The 21,487-nt window shown below is 41.3% G+C and overlaps 1 protein-coding gene across 1 annotated transcript in view; it reads left to right on the top strand.

The window, feature by feature from the left end:
• The window catches only part of LOC310808671 (metabotropic glutamate receptor 4-like), a gene marked incomplete at its 5' end in the record, with an annotated part of 117,742 nt that overhangs the window by 42,833 nt on the left and 53,422 nt on the right, over positions 1-21,487 (top strand). The window contains one exon of the mRNA XM_083675704.1: positions 13,971-14,187. Within this exon, the coding sequence (XP_083531830.1) occupies positions 13,971-14,187 (217 nt within the window). The remainder of the gene's footprint in view (positions 1-13,970; positions 14,188-21,487) is intronic.

The following is a 21,487-nucleotide window of genomic DNA, read 5'->3' as shown; positions in this document are numbered from 1 at the left end:
CTGTAGTGATGTGCAGCAGTGTGAAGGGTCTTTGCATGTGGAGAGAGGATAACAATGTCCCCAAGCTCACTGGCTTACTCTAGTGCCTTGCACTAGAAAATACTTAAAGCCACCACTCAGAAATGTGTTGATTATTTCAGCCAAGAAGTGTGGAACACAAGTTTAATGTATTGTATCCTTACTATGGATTATTATTGTAGCCATCTGTGGAGACGTGAGGTTTGGCCTAAAGGTGATATATATCTATCTATGGAACAGATTAGTAAACATGCTAGATGAAAGGCTGACCAATATAAATATTCAGCTAGGACATCTCTCATAATTATTCCTGGGCCAGAGAACTGTTAGCCATTTTTGAGGAAGCAGATCTACATGTACAGGAATAGATTAGCATGCAGCATTAACAACATCAAGTTCATGAATTTCAAGACGAATTCAGTGAAAAGGAAACATCTGCTTATATATGGCACAAACCAAAATTCATTGATAATATGTCTGATTTCCCTGTGTTTACTGGTTGCTTGGGCAACAACCTATTTGATAAATTCCTTATCAAAGACAGTTTTCACCGAGAACCCAATGTAACCCTAAACCTAGAGAAAAGTAAAAGGTCCATTTGTGCACAGCTTCTGTACAATCAGGCACTCTTTCCCTGGCCATTGAAACAGGCAGATTCAACCGAATCCTAGAAGAGGGAGGATAGACTTTACTATTTATTATATGTTCATTGTGTGATATTTGGAAAGTTGAAAATGAAATGCATTGTATGTTTTACTGCCCTTTGTATGCCGATTTAAGAATTAGTCTCCTGTGCAAAGTGTCCAGTAGTCATCCCCAAGTGTTCTGTCAAGATTACCAACTTTCTTTCAGAAAATGTGTATTTGATGTTGCGCAAAAAAATATCCAAAAAGCCTGGGACAGGAGAAAACGTACACTGTATGTGTGAGAATATATATAGCCTATGCCTATTTGTATGTGATGTAGTTGTGTATTGAACTGAGCTGTAGCCGAATTGTATATATATATATTTTTTATGTGCTTTTTTTCACTTTAAAATGAAATTAGATGAATGTGAAAAACACATGTTTACTTGCGCCATTGAAGTGCACTTCAATGAATTGAGCATAGTGGTTCACACGTGTGCAAAAACATCACATGTTCAAAGGGACAGAGGCTTAAAAGCAGCCTTTAACGCTCCTACATTGCATTCAACAGTGTGAATATTGCACTGGCTATGAATGTACGTTTTGTGTGGTCGTCTCACCAACCACCCCCAGCCTCCACCCGCTCGTCGCTCTGTATGTAGCCTTCCTACAGGAGGTTTGACAAGCTTTGTTTCTCCCTGCAATATTGTATACTTGTATGTTGTTGTCATTTTACTCCAGACAGGGAACGCGCTGCGCCACCCTGTGAACTTGACGGCGCCACTATGTAAACATTTGAAGGCAAATTAAACTATATATTTAGTAATGATAGAGTAACTATCTTTCATCGCCAACGACATTGTTGTCAAAAAACGAAAGCGAAAGTTAAAGCGTAAGATGTAAATTAAGATGTTCCTCAGTGAATTCAGCGTTTTAGCTGTATTTTTTGTGCATTTTGACATGAATGAATCCAGGGTTGGTAATACATGGTAATACATTTGCAATCCAGCACCATATTGTTCAAAAATCCTGGGGAGAACCCTGAAATGTATTACCATTTTCATGAAATAAATAATGAGATAAAAAGCAATCAATCAATCAAATTAAATGCATTATTTTTTAGAAAATAATACATGACGGATTATATTTGGTATTGAAACGCATAATGTATTATGTATGCATTCAACATTTGACTTTGACATCACAACATTACTGAAATAAAGTCTTCATTCATGCGTAATGATGTTTTGGAAACATTTGGAAGTCACAAATTATACCGGTAATAAAAAAGAAAGGTTCATAGTGATTATGCTAGATTATCTGAGCAATTATGCCCTTTCATTCTGCATCGGATACACCCTTCTTATTGGCATTTTGAGTAACCGTGGAGCAGGACTTTATTGAAGATGCCATTTTCTAAATGGACTTGGGAGTACTTTTGTCCTTATTCATCCTTTCTTTTTCAAGAGGCATTCAATTTCATACCTCACATGGGAATCGTTACATGCGCAGAATGAAATAAATACAGTCGAACAACAACATAAATATATAATAGCCTCCCCATTGTTAAATGGCTCCAAGCACTTCTGCAGTCTGTGCTCTTTCCTGAGTAGTTAGTACAGTAGGCAACTGTTATAAGGAAACACAAAGCAAACTTGCCAGTAGTGCTTTACTTGAAGCAGCATCATATGAAGTCTTATGTCATTTTATAAATGAATTCATAGCACTTCATGTAGTCATAAGTTTACCTTAAGTTTGTCTTCATGGTGTAAAACATACATGATGCCCGAAGACTGTTTTGCTTTGACGTTTTGCTTTGCTTCACATGGGTACAACATCATAGCACCGTTGTAGGGTATTGCAACAAATCAACGATTTCCTTTTATACAACGGGTTGATTAAATCATTTTTTCAATAATTAAACCTAGACCAATGGTGGCTGGCAGCTAGCTTTTATAAGCCAGTCAGGCAGAGATTTGTTTACTGGGTTGCCATGCCAATCATATTAGACCAGGCGTTCCAGAACTATCAACGAACCTGCATCCCGAACGACGGTAATCGTTTTATTAACTACTTTTATAGGCGGAAGGCGTGAATCAATACAGTATAAAACATTAGCACCATTGCTTGTTCTCAGAATAGTTGCTTACGGTGTAAACCCATTGTGTAAAAGCAATAACACACTCTGGAGCGTGCTATATATCTAAGATATCGGAACGGCTGTGATGGTCGATGGTCGACAGCTATGACCGCATCACACCCTCTTGTGTGTTGTTGCTTAGGTACAGCATAGTTGTTGTTATAAATACTGTATGCCACACAGCATGACGTTAAGCTCTCTAAACAACTGTTGTATGTTCCCCCACAGCTCTTCATTGTTCTATTTTGTACATTTGTACATTTGTTATTGCTATTTTGTTAATATTTTGCTATTTTGTAAATTTCTTGTCAATATTTGCTATTGTTTTTTATGTCCCATGCACCAACCTCAACAAGTAAATTTCCTGTATGTGCAAATATACTCCATAGGCGTATGGAGCATGCATAGTTCCCATAAATCTTGAATGAGAACGACAGCACCACAGTGCAGACATAGTGGCAACATACTGCCCTGTCCTCCCTGCTCTATTTCATCAACACATCTGTCCCTCTGTTGGTATACAGTACAAACATCCTGCTGCGTTTTGCATTTGGTAATGGCTGCAAAGGGGAGAGCAATGAACCAGGCTGTTGTGATTACTGTGAAGCCAAAGGTTGGGATCTGGGGTTTTGGATCTACTGTAGTTTGGGGGATCCAGTTGTTGGGATCTAGTTGTGTGATCTGGGGTAGGGATCTAGTTTTGTGATCTGGGGTAGGGATCTAGTTGTGTGATCTAGGGGTAGGGATCTGGGGGTAGCAATCTAGTTGTGTGATCTAGGGGTAGGGATCTGGGGGTAGCAATCTAGTTGTGTGATCTAGGGGTAGGAATCTAGTTTTGTGATCTGGGGGTAGGCGTCTAGTTGTGTGATCTGGGGGTAGGGATCTAGTTTTGTGATCTGGGGGTAGGGGTCTGGGGGGAGGGATATATTTGTGTGATCTCGGGCTAGGGATCTGAGGGTTGGGATCTAGTTGTGTGATCTGGGGGTTGGCATCGGGCATTGCGACATTGGGGTATGAAGGTTGGGATCTGGGAAAGGCCTGTTCTATTGTAGGAGATTCATTTGATCTCATCCCACATGGAAACAATTCCCAGAGTGTTCATACATCTCCCTGCAGGGACTGCTGATCCGAGGACCATACCAATTTAGGCTTCCGGAGTTTTTTTGTCGACCTATGGGATATAAATCAGTTCCTTTTTTTCATATCCCCTGTGGGTCCACTGAATCTTAAAGACCATATTTTTTATTCACACAAGACCTCTTGGTGCCTTGCTTTATATCCAACTGATCCTACTGTACATACATTAAATAGCAGTGTAGTGCTACAAATGTAAGAACAAGGGGTACACTACCACTGTCATGATCAATACATACAGCTGTACAGTATTTTCTGCCAGTCTCAATTGCTTACCCTGTCACAGCTTTGCAAACATCTGCAAGCAAACCAATGGAAGATTCATTACTTCTCTGAAATACTGTAATATGTCATTTCAAACCACCAACTCATACATGTAGTGTCCATAACCATACTCATTTTATAGTGTGTCTGTTGTTCAATGTACATCTGCTCCATTTTTGAATGAGTTTTCAGTGGCATTAGCAAGGTGAGGAATGACATCATTTCAGCAATGTATTCCTTCTCAGGTTTTGTTTGATGTGAATTTTCTTTTTTTTTTTATTACGTGTGGTGTTAATGAAACAACACCTAGTTCTGTCAAGGTGTGAGAACTTTTGAGTTGTACCACATGAATCTGTCGGAGATACCTAATGGAAATTCATGCGAATACAGCCCTTGGTGTTAGATCAACCTGTCTGTGTGCCAGGGAGATGAGAGGATCTAAAATAGAATACAACACTATTCTAATGTCACACAAGGGACAAGAGAGATTATGCTCACTCTGAAATATTGGGTTCATTCACATCTCAAAGCACAGCTCTCTGAATGCTGCTTATTCCCTTAATGGCTATGTTTTGAACCATTGTAGTAGAAAATGGCCGTTGCCTAGGGAATAGAAGGAAAACGGGGCAGTGGCATGGGATGCTGCATACAAAAGATATCGCCATTCTCTTAAGAACAAACCCACCCAGGCAGTTCAGCACCCTCATGCAAGAGAGTGGTATTTCAATGGCATATCAGATACTTGAAACAGAGCAAGGTTTTCAAGTCAGGATTATGTGTGATGCGTCAATGGTACTAGAATGGTGGATATAGAACATACTTTTCTCCAGTATGACTCTTCTCTGAGGAATGATAGCAAACCAAATTGTCCTGACGGCATAAAAAGTCAGATTCAGCATAACCAGAGGCAAGGGCTGAAGTCATGTTGGAGACATGTCTGCCATCAGTTTTCTGTGGTAAACAAGTGTATAATTGTTTTTGTTGTGATTCATTAATCAAAAATGACGTTTTTGTTCAAATCTCAAAGCATCCTCAACCTTTATATGTGATAATTTGCATGTTTAACGCAAGTAATAATTCAATCTTTAATGATATAATTAATCACAGTTTACAGCGCACAAATTAATGATTTCCATTGCTTAACAAATGGAATAAACATGAAACGTGAATAAATGGCCGTGGAGGCAACACCGAGGAGCCGTTTTCACAATAGGCGAAAGCAATAAGTTTCAGGCCACCTCATACATCCAATTCATCCCTAGCATTTGTATTTTGTTGCAATGGCAAAGTATGAAAAATGAGATACCTATTTGTTACAAAGGGGGGGGAAATGGAATGGAAACAGCCCACTCAGCCAGAATGGGAAATAAATAGTATTGCCTGTCTGTTCTTTCAGCTATGAGACAGTGATACATGTAAACTCAAACAATGAAGTGTCACTGTCTCACACTTTACCATAGTGTGTGTGTGTGTGTGTGTGTGTGTGTGTGTGTGCGTGTGTGTGTGTGTGTGTGTGTGTGTGTGTGTGTGCGTGTGTGTGTGTGTGTGTGTGTGTGTGTGTGTGTGTGTGTGCGCGCATGCGCAAGAGAGAGAGAGAGAGTGTGTGTGTGTGTGTGTGCGTGTGTGTGTGTGCGTGTGTGTGTGTGTCCAAATGTATGATATGGACCCCAATTTGAAAGCAAGAAACCCCACATGGGGTCCCGATCCCACGTTTGGGAACTGCTGGGTTAGGCTGAAGTGCACACCTCCTTTTGGGTTTGGTTATAATGGATGTTTCTCATCTCAGGCACTATTATGTCACTCTGTTTTCAACAGTCAATGTCACTTCTGCTACAACACATACTCGTATTCGTATGCATCGGTCTGTACGTAGAAGTGTGTACTCTTCCATCTATGTTTTCTTTAAGCTGTCACTGCCTTGCATGGAGCCTATCCCATGTCATCATGCACAGGCAATGCAGACTAGTGAACAATCAACATAGCCAAGATTTACATTTATCTCATCAAAAAGGCACACGATACAGCCCAGTACATACTGTACATAGAGGCATGCTAACGATAAGATGTGTTATATAGGACTCTGTTATATACTCTGTTATATACTCTGTTATATACTCTGTTATATAGGACTCTGTTATATACTCTGTTATATAGGACTCTGTTATATACTCTGTTATATAGGACTGTAAATAGGGTAAACAACCTCAAAGAGTGCAAAGCGTTGTTGATTTATAGCACTGTTTCGATCACTTTGTATTTGCTGGACTATTTTTCAGTGATTCAAAAAGTTTCTTCTAAAATAATTAATCATACTAAGTTTCTCACACAAGTACAAAAACATGATTATGCATTGGCTAAAAATGTACTTTCCTGAAATATAGGAGACGTCAGTGAAATGTTGATTAATAAGACACCTCACCAACATATGCTGCAACATCTGTCATGTTCCGTATCCTGTGAACATGGTGTGTCACATTCCTGAAAGTGAACAGCATAGGTGTCAAGACAGGCACTGAAAAGGAGGAAACAGTAAGCCCCCTTTATGCCCGTACATGTGCAGCGCCATCGTCACCATCGTCACAGTAATTACGCCACTTGGCTCAGGTGAATGTACTACAGGCTAAGCTCTGGAGTGGAAATAATATTCTTTCCAAACCTGTACTACAGCTGTACAGTATTTCCTGCCAGTCTAAAGCAGGCTGGAAGATTAGCTTATTCAGGCATGGCTTGAGTGTTCTCATCTACTCTGTGAACAGTATGGGCATACATATTCTTGCAGGTGCTCCCAAATGGTGCAATGCAGTGATTAACTGACATTTCAAGAGCTCTTTAAATGGGATAAGAGACGCCCACAGTTAAGGTAGACGAGCGTGATGTTTAAAATAGAAAGAGGCCCCAGCTTAAAGTAGGCCTACCTCCTAAATCGCTCAACGTAATACACCGATAATTAACCATAAATAACCACTCTGCTGATAATAACTATGTTTTGGAGGCTTATACAGAATTATTTGGCCTCCAAGTTAGCTTTAAGAGTTATTTAGAAGATATTATTACAGATATTCTTTTGAAAATTTATTGAATTCTTTGATTTAAAGGTTCATAACCCTCACCACTCTGTTTTAATGACCGTGTACAGTAAACCCCACTGCAGCTTAACTGAACTAAAAAAGTACATGATAAACTTAAATGTATTAAAGGAGTGGAAGAGAGGAGGAGAGCAAAAATGCTGGTGTTCAAAAGGTGTCCCTTTTAATAAATGCACTGCAAAACCTCTCCCCGGCTCACCAGGCAATACACCTATTAATTATAGACCTGAGCCAAGAGCTCCAAATGATCCTGTTAGGGGAGGTGTCCCTTTTGGGTCCCCAAGCCTCATTGTTCATCTGAACCCAATCATATTCATCATGGTTAAAGACAATGGAAAGATCCCAATAGGGTTTTCATATGACTTAGATGCAGATGAGTCCACTGAAAGCCCTGTTATTCACCATTCCAGAAGGAACAATAACAGCAGCACAGACATGAGCACAGATGTCTCATCATCTCTGGTCACCTGTTCTCGTCTATAGGAATTTGCATTAACATTCCTCTCATATGCTTGGATGGCTCAAACAAGGCATTTTATGACCAAGCTATTGCTGTTTGGAGGATAGGAAAGCATTGTACCAGGAGGAAAATAATCTATTTTCTATTGTTCAATAGTTTGCATATCTGTGTGAGCCAAACACATAAAGTGTTTAGACTGGTTGATGCAGACTATTTGGTTTAAAAGCTAGGGGGTCACATCATCAACCCCGGAACACATCTGTCCATGTTTTTATGATTTAAAACAGATTTCAAGTTCTTAAAACAACTGTTGACACCTCAGGGCCATTGTAAAACCTCCTTCTCTCCTTCCCTCCTTGTGAAAACATCCCTCACTGTGTTCCAGCGAAACACCAGGCAGTAGAAGAACTTGAGTCACAACCAGTAGCTCTCATAGGTGGTTAGTTAATTGAATGGTGTAGTCTGCTCTGCGAGTCTGAGGTTTTCCAGCATGCCTCCGCCCGGGGACTATGCCGACTGTGCCTGGTGCCATTCGGCTCTGCGGGGCTCCTGTGAGAGCAGACTTGCTGTGACAGGGTTTGCCAATAACTGAACCTGACATACAGGTGCGAAACCCCTGTGTGAAGTAAGAACCCACCACCATTACCGTGGCGACTTCAGCCTGACTGCCAGCCTGAGGGATCAGATGGAATAGTCGTCTCAGAGGATGTGGGGGCGTTGGACAGAATCCCTCTGTGCTGCTATATACCGCATGGAGAGGCCGAGACATGCCCTGCCCTGGATGCCATGTTCTGCCTGCCGTTTTACCTCATATCAAGGATTTACTGTATGACAGTCAAAAATTACTATACTTAACAATGGTGCTGCACCATGCAAGAGATCGGTGGTAGCCCTGGGAGTCTGGTAACTGCTCTACTCTCAAATATGTATATTGAGTAGACATTATAAACCTCTCCTTATTTGTCTCTGGCTGTGAAATGCACAGTAAGAAAGACTTGACTGAAATATTTACTAACCAAAATAGAGTTTCAGTGCCAGCCAAATGCTTTTGATTTTTCCCTCCAAGCACACAACGCAGATGTATAGTATTTCTGTACACTTCTAATGAGCATCATTACTTCTGCATTGATGTTGTGCCAAATGAACTCATTGAATTTTTAAAAAGCTACAGTTATTTAAAGCAAGCGATTTGAACATTAAAACTGCATCAAAAAATCTGCTTGAGACTCCATCGCAGTAATTAAGCATATCTCCCAAGCCCATTAGCAATCAAATGGATGGGAAGGGTTGAGGGGGGGTGCAGATTAAAGCTTTTCTACCAACTTGGGAGGATAGAAGATGTCATTACATTCCCCCTCAGTTTTCTGGTCACGTTTACAGCAAATATTTGGGAAATGTCAGGTTTAAGTGTGTAAAGAGATCGTGTCAGAGAGGCCTGGCTCTGGAGGGGTGAAAGCTCTGTTAGTTTAGCCTGGAGAAACCAGACGGGGAGACCACATCTTCTGAATGGGAAACAGGCAGAAAAAAACACTACAAGTTTCAGGGTTTAGAGCACCTCAATCTTCCTAGAAATACAGAGACACATTTCTGTATTTCACTGGAAGCGCCTGTGATTTGTAAAACAAGTTATTCTCTTGGCTGTAGTTGGTCCAAAATGCTATCCAAATAAAGGCATCTTCAGCTTGTCTAAACTAATGTTCTTTGGAGACTCTGGTGGGTCAGAAAAGGTTTGGGAGCACAATTCCTTGAGTCAAAGCGTAGACTTCTTGTTCTATAACAGTGAGCTCCATGGTTCAGTACTATCACAGCACTCCAGAGAGAAAAGAAATCTTACAAACAAAAACCATGATAAGCTTTGCCTGTCTTGGTTCTTGACAGGATGCTGAAATTCTGTGATTGTTACAGCAGTGAAAATCCCTCAGGTGAAAAATGCAGTACAAGGCAGCAGGCTCACTGAATATCAACAGTCAGTCACTTTATTTGGCGGATATATCCCAGAGTTGCCATGACAGTGCCAGAGCGCATAATACATGCCTTGAAACAACAACAGCAAAAGCATTTTGCCGAATCAAATTTAAAACCTTCAAAAAATACTTAAAATTAAATCAGTTAATATCCAGTAAACAGCATGTTTTCCTAATTAGAATTTCTTTTTACTTCAATAAATAACATAACAGTGCATTAGATATTACCTGTTTTTATAAAGCCAAAGCCCAAAACATATGCTTGGCTGAAATAAATGATTGAATTATAGATTCAATTACTACAATAAATTAAATAAATTCAGTTTAGGTGATATATGCTTTGATGCTTTTATTGTACACAGGGAACACCTGCAAAAGAGACCTTGGTCTCGGTGTGTCTCCCTGGATAAATAACAGTTAAATAAATAAATTTCCAATAAATGTCCATTTCCAGGCTTGAAGAGCTGTTCTACTGTGAAGGAATAATGGATGTGGCATGTGCAGGTACAGTACAGCCGTGCGTGGTGTCAGCAGAGATCCAGTGTGATGTGCTACTGTATCTGTGTTTAGACAGCCCCCCCGGGAGGAGAGTCTGACTTATCCTAGTGGGTGGCACAGCGCCGAGATGAGGTGTGACAGGAACAGTCCATTGTCATGTTTTGATACAGCATATATTATATATTTCTTGTCTGTTTCAAAGGACATAAAACCACAGATGAAAACTGGATGATTTAAAACCAATCCGAGAACAGGTCGAATCGCATCCTCTGCACCTTGAGAGCTCTGTGGAGTCTATTAGTTTAAGCAGAAGGTGATGATGATCTTTGACAAGTAAATTGCAAGGTACCTGAATAATCAAGCACTCTAAAATATGACATTGTTACCAACTTCTAAACACAGTGCTGTAATGAACCTCAGTTGGGAAGCAGAGCACAGACAGAGCCTTCCCCTGACATCAAAGCAGAACAACGTGAGGCAAGATTGTACAGTACACTTCCACTTTTCCTTTCGAAGGAGAAACAGTTGTGCTTAACCTCAAAGTAGACAAAAGTGGAGCAAAGTTTAGGGGTGAAGTAAGCCTGTGTGTCCACTCCAGCAGGGACCTTCCACCAGCCTCCTCGGCCTCCCACCATGGCCAGCTGTTTAACGGAGAAGTGTGGTGACCCCTGCCATTCCCCGGGGAGCACTCTGGACACGTGCCACAGACACCGCTGTAGTCTCTGTCCCAATGAGCATCCCAATTAACAGACACACCGACCGGCCTGTTTGGCCTGTTTGGGCTGCGAGGATGCCCTGTTCTATCGAGGACCAGAGGGTTGGGCGGACACAACCACCTCTGATTGACACGTCTCATGTCCAATCATCAGTCATTGTACACGATGTACCTGTATGGATGAGCTGATGGTATTTCTGATCACAGAGTAAAGGTTGTAATTTCCATTCTTCACTCAAGCAGTCCTAAAGTAGGATTATTAAGACCCGTATTTCACAATTGTGCTGGAATGCAGATTATCTTTAAAAAAAAGCCTTACGTTGCAGGTGCTGCCTGACATGAGAGGCGCTGGTTGTTCTTTTGTATAATTTAACAGATACAGCTGCATGGTGGTGGAGGAGGAGGAGGAGGAAGAGGAGGAGGAGGGGCAGAGAGACTGCATGACGCCAGTGTTAGGGGCTTCAGGCACTGGGCACAGCTTGTTTGTTCTCCGATACTGGCTGTGGGGTTGAATTGCACACTAGTGGCAGGACCAAGGGGGAGCTGCAGCTGAACACATCAAAGCCAGCCACAGTGTGAGACAGAGAGAGAGGGGAGAAGGCTAGTTCTACAGCAGGCAGCCTGCAGTGGAGTGGCTGCAGGTAAGCGCAGGATTTTAGGGCAGGTCGAGTAGCTCCCTGCAGTCTCACAGAATTCATTGATTCCAGAACATATTATGCAGGCACTGACCTTACCAACGGTGTCATTCGGTGTACTTTCTTTGACCTAATGAAAAGAATAATTTAAAGATTTGAAGATATTTTCAGAAAGAGTAAGTCTGAGATGCAGCTTTGACAATTCAAATGACTAATATGAGTGGCAACAGATTCACAGTCATAACACAGCACACTAAAATGCACCCTCATACACATAAAGAAAATACCTATACAAGTTGAATTAAACACATACTGTATCAAATGTCTCCCTAATTGGTTACAATCCACATTACTCCATGTGCAATTTGAGTTTTAACCCTTGTAAATAACAAAACATATGTTATTTATAAGTGCAAATATTTATGCAACATCTGCCTCCCCTCCCCTCCCCTCACTTCATCTCTCCCCATAGATACTTCAAGGTGACAGCATAATATGTTAATAATTATGCCAATAACTCCTCAGGCTGCAGTGTTGTGACAGACACCATTTGGAGAGAGATTTCACTAAACTGTCAGTCATATCCTAAAATGTCACTCCTAAAGCGTCAAAGCCATGATCTTACTGCAAATAATGAGGACCACATCTCACCAAACATATGCGTTGACATATGTGTTAAGGCATTTTTGAAGCATTCTCTGTTTAATAACGCACCTAAAAGCCTAAAGGCTAGCCTAAAGTCTTATTTTTATATTGATAGTATATTATATTATATTATTAAGTATATTAAGTCTTTAGCATTTTTTATATCGATAGTATAATGCGATGTATGTATGCTTACATTGCTTTTAATGTTTTACATCATGTCATGAGAATATAAAATATTCTTTTTCACGATATAATTCACACATTTTTCACTATATAATTAACCCCTAGTTGGACAGCAACAATGGCCTGAGGAGTCTGAGTGGCAGCATTTTCAGAGCTTTTCAAACCACTGACCCTGCAGTTGGACTTCATTGTGATGTAAGGCTATAGGTTTTTCTCAGTATGCTGGCCCGTTCTTCTCCTAGTCAACTGGTATAATTTATAACCCATGGGGGGACTGAGACCAATAAAAAATGCATCAGCATAAAAAGTGTCTTCATATTTTATGTCGTAGCATGAAACACATTATTGAATGCCATATTGTGTCAAATCTGCTCAGTTAACTCCAAAACTCTGCAGCAGAATACGCTGCTGTACCATCACAGAGTCCACTGACAACCATACATCTGAAATAACCTGAGCAAGCAAGAATTGAGATGACTTATCAAGGAAGTCGGAAAAGTCTCCAGTGTTGTAGGAAGTGTTTAGAAAATGTTTGAAAATGACACTAATCTCATGGTGAGTTAAAAACTATTATAACTATTATAACTTATAACACTTGAACAGGAACAAACACAGATATGCAGAAACCCAGTCATACAGCATGCTGCTTTGCCGATGTCTCACAACTACATCATTTGACCGAGCACTTTTTGATCCTCAAATTAAATACAAATTTGGGGACTAGTTGCCTTCATCCAGATACACCAAAGAGATGGTTTTGTTTTCTAATTGTGCTGTACCAATTGATAACTAAATGATGCATGTTTTGTAATTAGTTACTCCTTGGGCCAAATGTAAATAAGCAAGGAAATAACCTTCATTAAATTGTCCTTTAAAAAAAAAGAAAGACATGCAAATCTTGCTTTCTTCGCCAATAAGAAGGCTATAATGCCCCGAGTGAATACCGCCACAAACTCATAAGAAGATGTTATCAAGTTAATTTGAATGTGTTATCTCCTTCCTGGAACAACGCCTGGTCTCCTGTCTGTAAACACTTGTCACCCTCAAATGAATCAAATCATGTCTGTGAAAATCAAGTTTGAATTTGTTAATAGCTTTTGTGCTACTTGATTGACTCCAAGGCACTTCAATGTGGAATTACACTTTGTTGAACAGCAACTCGACATTGAGCTTTAATCCCACCCGCATTCTGATACACAATAAGCAACACTTGCAGAGGACTAGTACACCAATAGTGGTCAAATGCTGCCTTGAGCAGCATTTCCACAATGTCCACAATTGAGATACCTGAGAAGCATACTGCACATCATTCCAGGTTGCAATCTCCACAGAATTTTAAAATGTGGTCTACCATTACAATACGATACCATCACAAGATACTGTAGTTGTAAATGGCGCAGAGAAACTACAAACGTCTTATGTTCCCTGTATATGATACTACAATGTTGTTGTCCTCTGTGGCTCAGTTGGTAGAGCATGGCGCTAACAACGCTTAGGTTGTGGGTTTGATTCCTTCTGGGACCATACATACTGAAATGTATGCACTCACTCCGCCTAACACAAGCCCTCTCTCTCTCTCTCTCTCTCTCTCTCTCACAGATCCCCCAGGTGAGTTATGCCTCCACAGCACCTGAGCTGAGTGACAACACCCGCTACGACTTCTTCTCTCGCGTGGTGCCCCCGGACACCTACCAGGCCCAGGCCATGGTGGACATCGTCAAGGCCATGCGCTGGAACTACGTCTCCACCGTGGCGTCCGAGGGGAACTACGGGGAGAGCGGTGTCGATGCCTTCATTCAGAAGTCTCGCGAGGATGGTGAGTCACTCCTTTCAGTCATGTAGGTTCAGTGCTACTGGGACTAATTTAGACACATCAGAAGATGGCTCCTGTAATCTTAGAGCATCCTTTCATGGGAATTGAAAGAGTGACAAACTGTAGAAAGCTGAATGATAATACAACACTGCACAGTTGACATTTGTAACCAATAGGAAGGCATTTTGCATATGATAATAAATTAGTACTACAAAGATGAGTAGTTCTGTGAGAACGTTTTATGGACTATTTCATGATTCGTTTCAAGGGCACACCCATCTTGCCAAGTGCAGTACAATAGAGTGCTCTCACAAGTAAGGCTTGAGTTAACCACATAGGTGAAGGTTGATGGAGATGTTCTTGTGTAAATTGTGTAAAAGCAACTCTTATTTCTCTAAGAATACAAGAAAAAACATATAGTTTGTACCACATGTACCACATCTCTGAAGGTGTTGAATTTGCACAATTGCAAAAATCTGATCTTGAAAACAATGACTTGCAAAGATCAATGTAAAGCCTAGTGTTTTACTTTAATTAAACTCATAGGTCTGAAAGCTCCATCGACTTTGTTTCCCACAAAGGGATCCCATCTCTATGCATGCAAACACTCACAGAGATTGAATGGCACTTGACCGGTTATGTGTATATGCAGATGTCATGTGGTGCTAGTCCTTGAATAAAATCCTTTGTTTAAGCAGCCCTCCAAACAAAGCAGGGAAACTCGTTGGGAATTAGCCAGTAGCTATTGAGACCTTTTATCCCTGCATAGTTCTTTGACACAATAGCCTGTATTTGATAAGTGGTTGTACAGGTTTGGCACAATGCCATTCAATAGTAGCAGGTAAAGGCAGGGAGACAGTCAAAGTTATTTTAGCGTTTTTCAAAAGAGTTCAAAATAAGGCAAATGAAAGAGCTATTCCATTAGCATTCTGATCACTCACCAAGCAACACCTGCTGGACATAATACCAGTGATAAACCTTAATGGCCATATGGACACACTGAGATACTTTAGCCGTATACCCAACAACAGCTATGACCGTCACCACCCCTCATACAAACCATAATAGATACCAGACATGAATGATTTTTAGACAGTCATTTTTACCAACATACAGCACCACAGCTGGCATCATCCACACATGCATGTTCTGTCTGAGAGTCAACATGCTTAACATGCAAACTGCAACATTACTGCCACAACATGCATATATAAATCTAGGAAAAAAGGAACCTGTCAAAGAAACCACATCGACATAAACATTTAAAAAAAAAGCTTCTCTCTCTTTTAAGGCATTGAGAGTTGAATGAATCTATTTCAAACGCAGGTTAGAACTGTTCTCACATTGCAGTATACCCATGTCCGGGACATTGGAAAGAATGATTGATCCTGTTTCTTTTTGTTTGATGGCAAAGAGCTTGGGGTTATTCATATCTGTCTACCCAGGCTCAAATCTGCTCTAGATTGATGGGCGCTTGGCAGCCTAATCTTGAAACAAGTAGATACTGATTTGTAATGTAAAGCATATGAATAATGAAAATATAGGGAAGTGAAACAGGTCAGTGCCAAATGAATAATCGATGTGATGAATTAAGGTCTTAACATAAAATAGGAATTCATCTTTTCACATTTGCAATGGAAAATATATCATGCACTACAGTAATTACAGTATGTGTTTTTGTGAGTGTGTGTGTGTGTATGTGTGTGTGTGTGTGTTTGTGTGTGTGTGTGTGTGTGTGTGTGTGTGTGTGTGTGTGTGTGTGTGTGTGTGTGTGTGTGTGTGTATTATGTAGCTTCACACCAATCACTAAACGACAACATGCTAATTCAACGTTTTTCAACGATACTGTTAGAATGTATTTTCCTGAGTGACACTTGGAATGTGGTTTACAACCAGGGGTACCAGACCCCAAGATCTCTGTTGATAACATGTCAGACTCACTGGCGCCAAGCCTAAGTGAGATGAGCCTTATGTCCTGATTTCCTGTTTATTACCTACTATAAAACTGACTGCAAACTTTGTGGTTGCCACTTCCCACTGTCCATTCTCTTGGACAGTAGTTTGGTGTCCCAAGTCGACTTGACTAATAGATCTTTATTCTTGTCTTTATTCAAGAATAAAGATCTATTTGAGTATCTACCTCCTTCCACGCATCACTGGAGCTTATTCTTCAATATCAGAAACATCATCACTACAGATAACCAGAGTGTAATTACACAGGACACTACATCTGCTTTACTGCTATGGTAGTGCTCTTGAAAGTGGTCCCATGGGCACTTGCAGCTTCAGCTTTTTGTCTAACCATGAGGAACTAGTGTAGGAAAGAAACGGGGGGATTGGTGCTGAAACACGGAGGGAAAGTAAGTGAGAAAGTGTGCGAGAAAGTAAGGGGAAAGTGCCAAGAGCGACAGAGGGAGTGGGCGTTGTACCGCATTGGGAATACGGTCGGCACAGTGCAGGAAGCAGCCTGCACACGCTCAGCCTGACCCCTGACCTCCGCTGGGGCTGAATGTAATCACTACCGACATGGCTAGCACTCTCCGTGCCACTGCAGCTTTCTCTCCTGCCAGCTCCAAGCTGCTGCCCATCATCACGCATCCCGAAGAGAGACCAGTGGCAGAGGAGCCTTACAGAGCCCCCACAGCCTCCCAGTGCTGAGCTGTAGTGGAGGAGTTAATACAAGGAGAGTTCAGCAGGCTCAGCGATTTTATTGGGTTGGACCCCTAGGTTGCACCACGGGGAGCTTACAAAGAGGGAGTTCCGAGTGGAGTCCAGATTACACCGGGATGGAACTCACTCCCTGGGTCGAGCTCAGTTCAAGCAGCAAATTCAAACCACTGCCTTTGCTGATAGACACACAAAAAAGGCAGCAGCAATAAACCTCTGGCAAAGGTAAAAACGTTCCACATGCAGATAGCTGTCGGGCCGACTTGAACCCTGCCTTGGCATGACTTTTCCTATTCAACATTATTCAACATTCAACATTACGTCACCTTGATGAATTTCCACTAAACCATGACGTGTCCAATTCGCACCAACCCAGCTATAACCCAGCTATAACCCAGCTACCCAGCAGTGCCTATTTTCCCGGTGTGTGTGCTCCACCTCAAAAAGGTCCTTTCACTGCTGTATCCATGAGCTAGGTCATTGCACTCTGCTATTTAACCATGCTGAGACCAGGGCCTTGTCACTCATCTCTGCAAGACCCCAAATCATGAGAGAAGTTGAATTGAAATGAGCAGTAAAACTCCACCACTCACACCACTCCACTCCCACTTGAAAACCCCAAACGTAATTGAAAAGTGATTAGTGATATCCACAGAGCTCAATTATTTTACTGTCATTAAATCCTCCGATTCAGAGCTGATTGGGATGCATGTGCTTGAGTGAAATACAGTAATTACCTTCTGGACTGCAATTTAAAAAAAAGAGAAAACATATTGTATATAGTATTCTATAGGGATTATTAGCAGCATAGAGTAGGTGGTAGAGGTGATGTACTCCCTGGCATGGTTATTATCTGTTAATGCAATTATTAAAGTAAACTGGATTTTAGTTTGGACATCTTTGCATATCTCTGCTAGCACCCTTTGGCTAGCACCAAAGTGACAATCAGACAATTCAAACAAAGTGAAGGAGGAAAGGAAATATATCTTGATGGACTCAAATGAGCCCCGACTCCAAGACTCCAGACCACGAAAGCCTCTCGAAACATGTCGGCGTGGAAGTGCAAATCAAAGTCACAGGTGTTTGGCTGCAAACAACCTGTGCAAAGGCCTCCCTTTATCAGAGAGAAGCCAGACCAGAGACGGATGGATGTTTCCTCTCTTAAACAGCCAAACAAAGGCAGAGTCAATAACACTGAGTTATATGCACTCCCATCAGCCCTGACAGGAGAGAGAGGCAGTCTTACATCACAATGTGGCAGAGGTAGAATAACATTTAAATGGGTTAGGATTTGTTCGATTCAATATGTGAATCTCTGTGGTTCAGGAAAATGTGTAATGTATTGTTTTCAAAAGGTTCTGTGGAAAATAGCTGGACCATTTTCTAGTTGTGTGCTGCCATTCATTATTCACATTTGCACATTTGATTCCTTAACCTTTCAATTACTAGACAAAAGCTTGATTGTATCTGCTTTTCATAATTCATTTACATTTTTTTTTTTTTTTATCATCTTTGATTTCTCAAATGTCCCTGCTGATGACTGGGATGTGCCTGGTAGCAATTAGTTGACTGTATGTAATTCAATCCTGAAGCTTAATTAGGAGGCAGAGGGGGTGGCTGGGTAATCAGGCTCTTGATGATCGGAGGCCTTTCATGTGGTCTTGTGACTAGCGATCACACAACCCCTTCACCAGCATTAGAGCTAAGCAGATTGTTGCTGTTGACCTGTACACCGCATTAGCCTTCAAGCTGCGACAAGTGGTACCCAAGCAACATTAGGCGGCTGCTGCTGCTGCTGTTCTGATAGTGTCTTGAGACTATTTTATTAGTTTCCAGAAACAATATTTGGAGGATGCCAAATTTGACTCTAGCACTACAATACGTAGTAGTACTTTATGAGTGGGAGGACACAGGTTATTAATTGTTCTACTGCACAGTAGGTCAGAGTTTAAAAGGTTCATGCTTGAGCGACTTCTTGAAACCTTAGAGAAGCAGGGAGTACGGCTGTATGGCTGCGACTGGGAAAGCCAATATACTAGTCTACAGAACAGTACAGTCTGGATCTTGATTCAACTTGAAATCAGAGAGATGTTTTCCTACCGCTGTTCACAATAACAGTGTTTCCCGGTACTCCTTGCAGGATGTTGTTCTGGGTGCATGTTATACTGTGGAAGTATTTCCACTGGTCTGTAGCAAACTAGTTTCTTGCCACCTGAAAAGCAGCTTTGTGTTAAAGTGGTTCAGCTGTATGGAATGGATCTTTACAGCTGTGGTGATATCATCCTGAGAAAAGAACATTTGGTACTTTTTTTAGATTAAAGGAGCCAGAAGCAAAAGGAGCAAAAAGCACACACGCACACACGCGCACACACACACACACACACACACACACACACACACACACACACACACACACACACACACACACACACACACACACACACACACACACACACACTGCTAACTCCCTTGAAATATGAAACACTGGATTCGTCATGAAGGTTAACAGGTAAACGTCAAAGTTAGGTAGCAGTGTGAAATGTACACGGAAACTAGAATAACTCAGGGTGTTGTGTCCACATACATTCACATCTGTTTGATCTGAAGGTACAGCCTTTGCAGCCTGTACAAAACCGCTCTTTCATTATAGCTCGATGAACATTCCATTTCTGTTGGCACGACAACTGACCAATGCAATCAGTGGAGAAAGTCCCATCTAACCAGTTCTATTCTCCTGGGTATTTCAGCATGCTGGAAAGTTAAGGAAATTATTTCGCTTTTTCCAAGCACTATCAAAGCACAATAAAGATATTTATGTAATCCATCTGATTAAGCAAAATGTTCCTAATGTTTGCAACATATTTCGATGGTAACCTGTTCTGTGCTCTGTGATTCAAGTCTGCTGTCCTATCTGTTTGTGCTAATAACAGAAAGACCTACTCAGTGATTGTGTTCACACACTTGTGAATGGGGGCAGTGCCCAGACCAATATATTAGTCTTAGACAAATTGATAGTGTATTGTGTACAGGCCTTCTGTTTAAAACAAAGGCCCGTAATCTCGAGACATCATAAATCACTGTCATCGTTATTTCTCTGCCTCTGCGGTCCTCTTGCATATTGCCATTTGAGGAACCTCTGCTTGGCATGGTTCGTCACTTGATTGTATAAATTAGTGTGTACTGCAGACAGGAGCTGCAGGGTAATCTGTGGACACATGATTCATCTGTTACTCTATCCTATCAAAGACTTTCTCTCTCGCTCTCTCCCTTCACTCTCTTTAATGTCTTTTTTAAGGATACAAATTTAGCGTAGTCTGTCAGGTTGTTCCACACAGCCTTCTGTGAAAGGAGAGGAGTGCCACTGGATTAGAGTTGCCTACTGTAGCGCCACTGAAGACAGGCATACAGATAAGATCAGGTGAAAAAGAAATCAAGCCTCTCAAATCGGTAAAAACACAGCCTATCCGATTTAGATAAACGGGTCCATAGGGTACAAATCTAGTGGACCATGTTTCCTTCAAGGCTGATTTTTAGTCTTCCAAAGCTGCATCAATTCACACATCACTCGGCCGGAGCGGAGACCTTTTGGAGAATTTGAACAGTAGATTGAACAGTAGATTGAATCCCTCATTTTGTTTCGTATCTAAATTTCTTCTCTCCTCAAGATTAGCATTGGATCATTCAATGACCCACGTTGCCATATTACCTCATAATAATATGGCTGGATTATAATGAAGTCACAATCGGTGGGAGACAGCTGTATTACTGTATGGCCATCCTGGACTCTTAATTGCTTCTCTGTGACAGCTGAGAGAATTAACCGACTCTGGGGACTCAGTCAGACCAGCTCAACTCATTATGGACGAAACGACCTGCAGTATGATTTGCTGAATTATGTTTTAATCATGCAATCTACATGTATGCCGTAGAGGTTTCAGAAAGGCATGGGTTTTCTACATGTAACATTTTCACCAATCTCTCACCATCATGGTGCTGTGTGTGATTTCATTTTGGTGGCTGGATGTGTGTGTGTGTGTGTGTGTGTGTGTGTGTGTGTGTGTGTGTGTGTGTGTGTGTGTGTGTGTGTGTGTGTGTGTGTGTATGTGTATGTGTGTGTGTGTGTGAGGATATACAAATGATAATATCCATGTAATTTCCACATTTAGTCTAAAGCCCCGTTTACAAGTACACAGTATAGCGTACAGTGCACAGGACATTGCCTACCATAACAACAAGTCAAGCGTCGCTCTAGGAAGTGATGCATAACGGTGCGTACATATGAAATACCCAGGGATGTCGCCGCCCACTTTCTCGGTACACACTAATGTGTGGAAACGGGGTGAACACGGTAAATCAACGCCTGTGGAAACGGGGGTCAGGCTAAAAATACAGGGAACTGTACCTGTTACTGTATGTCTGTGGGAGGAGGAATGATCAGATCTAGCATTTATCACCCTCAGGGAAAGGCTGTCGTTCACAATAACTCCTCCTCACGCGTCAGTTGGTTGTAAATCCTGCACCACACAGTGGAGATCAAGCATACAATGTCATCAGACTATAAGTGTACATACTGTACAATGACATTAGTGGATTCAGGATATGTACAGTAATGCCTATCAGCCTTGAGATATTCACA

The sequence above is a fragment of the Argentina silus genome (genome assembly GCF_951799395.1).
Source record: "Argentina silus genome assembly, chromosome: 8".
NCBI classification, from domain to species: domain Eukaryota; kingdom Metazoa; phylum Chordata; class Actinopteri; order Argentiniformes; family Argentinidae; genus Argentina; species Argentina silus.
Note: the sequence above shows the minus strand (reverse complement) of the source record. Positions and strands in the feature narration are given on the sequence as shown.